The sequence below is a fragment of the Pteropus alecto genome, unplaced genomic scaffold, assembly GCF_000325575.1.
Source record: "Pteropus alecto unplaced genomic scaffold, ASM32557v1 scaffold39, whole genome shotgun sequence".
NCBI lineage: Eukaryota > Metazoa > Chordata > Mammalia > Chiroptera > Pteropodidae > Pteropus > Pteropus alecto.
This window is the reverse complement of record NW_006443568.1, coordinates 13,490,372-13,492,131: the sequence shown is the minus strand read 5'-3', so window position 1 is coordinate 13,492,131 and position 1,760 is coordinate 13,490,372. Positions and strand designations below refer to the sequence as shown.

The 1,760-nt window shown below is 56.6% G+C and overlaps 1 protein-coding gene across 1 annotated transcript in view; it reads left to right on the top strand.

The window, feature by feature from the left end:
• The window catches only part of VWA5B1 (von Willebrand factor A domain containing 5B1), a 38,206-nt gene extending 37,169 nt beyond the window's left edge, over window positions 1-1,037 (top strand). The window contains exon 20 of the mRNA XM_006924489.1: window positions 431-1,037. Within this exon, the coding sequence (XP_006924551.1) occupies window positions 431-1,037 (607 nt within the window). The remainder of the gene's footprint in view (window positions 1-430) is intronic.
• The last annotated feature ends 723 nt before the right edge of the window (window positions 1,038-1,760 follow it).

The window sequence follows — 1,760 nt, the reverse complement described above, 5'->3', positions numbered from 1 at the left end:
TGCAATCACTGAACTGATAGCCTCCAAAGAGCGACATGATCTATGCCTTACAAAGACCCCTCAGGATACAGGAAAGGTGGAGGGGGTGGGGACAGGAGAGGAAAGTAGAGGCAGGGACAACACGAGGGGGCAGATGGTGCATTGCAGAGATGTGTAGAAAGCAGACCTGTTGGGACTGGAACCCGATTGGCATGGAAGGCAGGAGAGGGAGGTGAACTGCCCAGAGCCTGCGGGATGGCAGTGGACGGTCGCAGTGGCTGGGCCAGGCCAACCTGCCCAGAACAAGAGGCACATCTGAAGCGAACATGTCGAGTTAGGCTTGGAGAGCGATCGGTTTGAAGTGGCTGTGGGATCAAGGATGCAGACGCTTAGTCGCTTAGTCGGCCTGGGTACCCCGCAGATCCCCCAGGTAGGCAGGACAAGCCGGGAGAGATGAATGGGGAGAACTGTGTAGACTCAGACTTTTGCATGGCCTAGGGCTCCATGGGCTAAAACATTTGAGGCCCACTGAGGGGCTCCCCCACATACAGGTGTCTCTGCAGCTGGCCTCCGGAGCCTTCCTGCTCAACCAAGCCTTCTGTGAGGCCATCCACATCCCCATGGACAAGCTCAAGTGGACCTCACCCTTCACCTGCCACCGAGTGTCCCTCACCACCCGCCAGCCTGAGTCTAAGACCTCCAATCCCCAGCTGTGCACCGGCCCCTCATCTCGGTACCCCTCCCGTGACAGCTTCTCCCTGGAGCCTCTGGTGGAAGGCGAGCCGGGCTGGGAGCCCAAGGCTGTGGTAGAACACACAGGGAAGCTGTGGGCCACGGTCGTGGCGCTGGCATGGCTGGAGCACAGCTCCGCCTCGTACTTCGTGGAATGGGAGCTTGTGGCCGCCAAGGCCAACTCCTGGCTGGAGCAGCAGGAGGTGCCCGAGGGCCGCACGCGGGGCACGCTCAAGGCTGCTGCCCTCCAGCTGTTCGTGCTCCTGAGGCACTGGGATGAGAACCTGGAGTTCAATATGCTCTGCTATAACCCGAATTATGTGTAGTTGGGGGAGAAGGAGGCTGGGGCAGGGGAGGAGAGGAAGGGGCCATTTGGGCCTAGTGGGAGGGACTTTTGAAGCTGTAGTCAATATACTGGTGGCTAGAAAGAGCCTTGGACTGGCAATCAGGAGGCCTGAATTCAACCCCAATTTGCTACTACCCAGCTGTGAAGCTTTCGGCCAGCCCATGCCCCTTGTCTGGGCCTCGGTTTGCCCACCTGTAAAATCAGTGGGTGAGATGAGGAAGTTGGACCGGATCTCTAGAAGGCTCAAAGATTCCTTTCTCCCTGGACATGTGGGCAGCTGTGGGGTTTACCGCCACTAGCAGGTGGGGAGAAAATATGACTTAAATCTGAGTTCTCTCTGGAGGAAGATCATGTGGGCAATGCCCCCAAATATAAGTGTAGATGAGCGAACCCAAAGACTGCAAGTAACCAGACCTGCGGGTTAGGTGCTGGAGACCACCCCTGCCTGCCGCACTGTGGGACGGGCCCTTGTCGCCATGAGGAGAGCCCAGGACCCCTAAATCCCACTTACAAACTGGAGAATCATCCTTTCCCACACTTTAGAAAAGAGTCACCTGGGGGCCTTTTCTTGTAGCTCGGAAGCTCTTCCTATATGTTAGTATCGATTTGCAGATTATTTGTGACTTCCTAAGGAGAAGCAGGTAGGAAGGACAAGGGAAGACACCCTGCAAGCCGAGGTGTTAGAATTAAGCCACAATCTGTG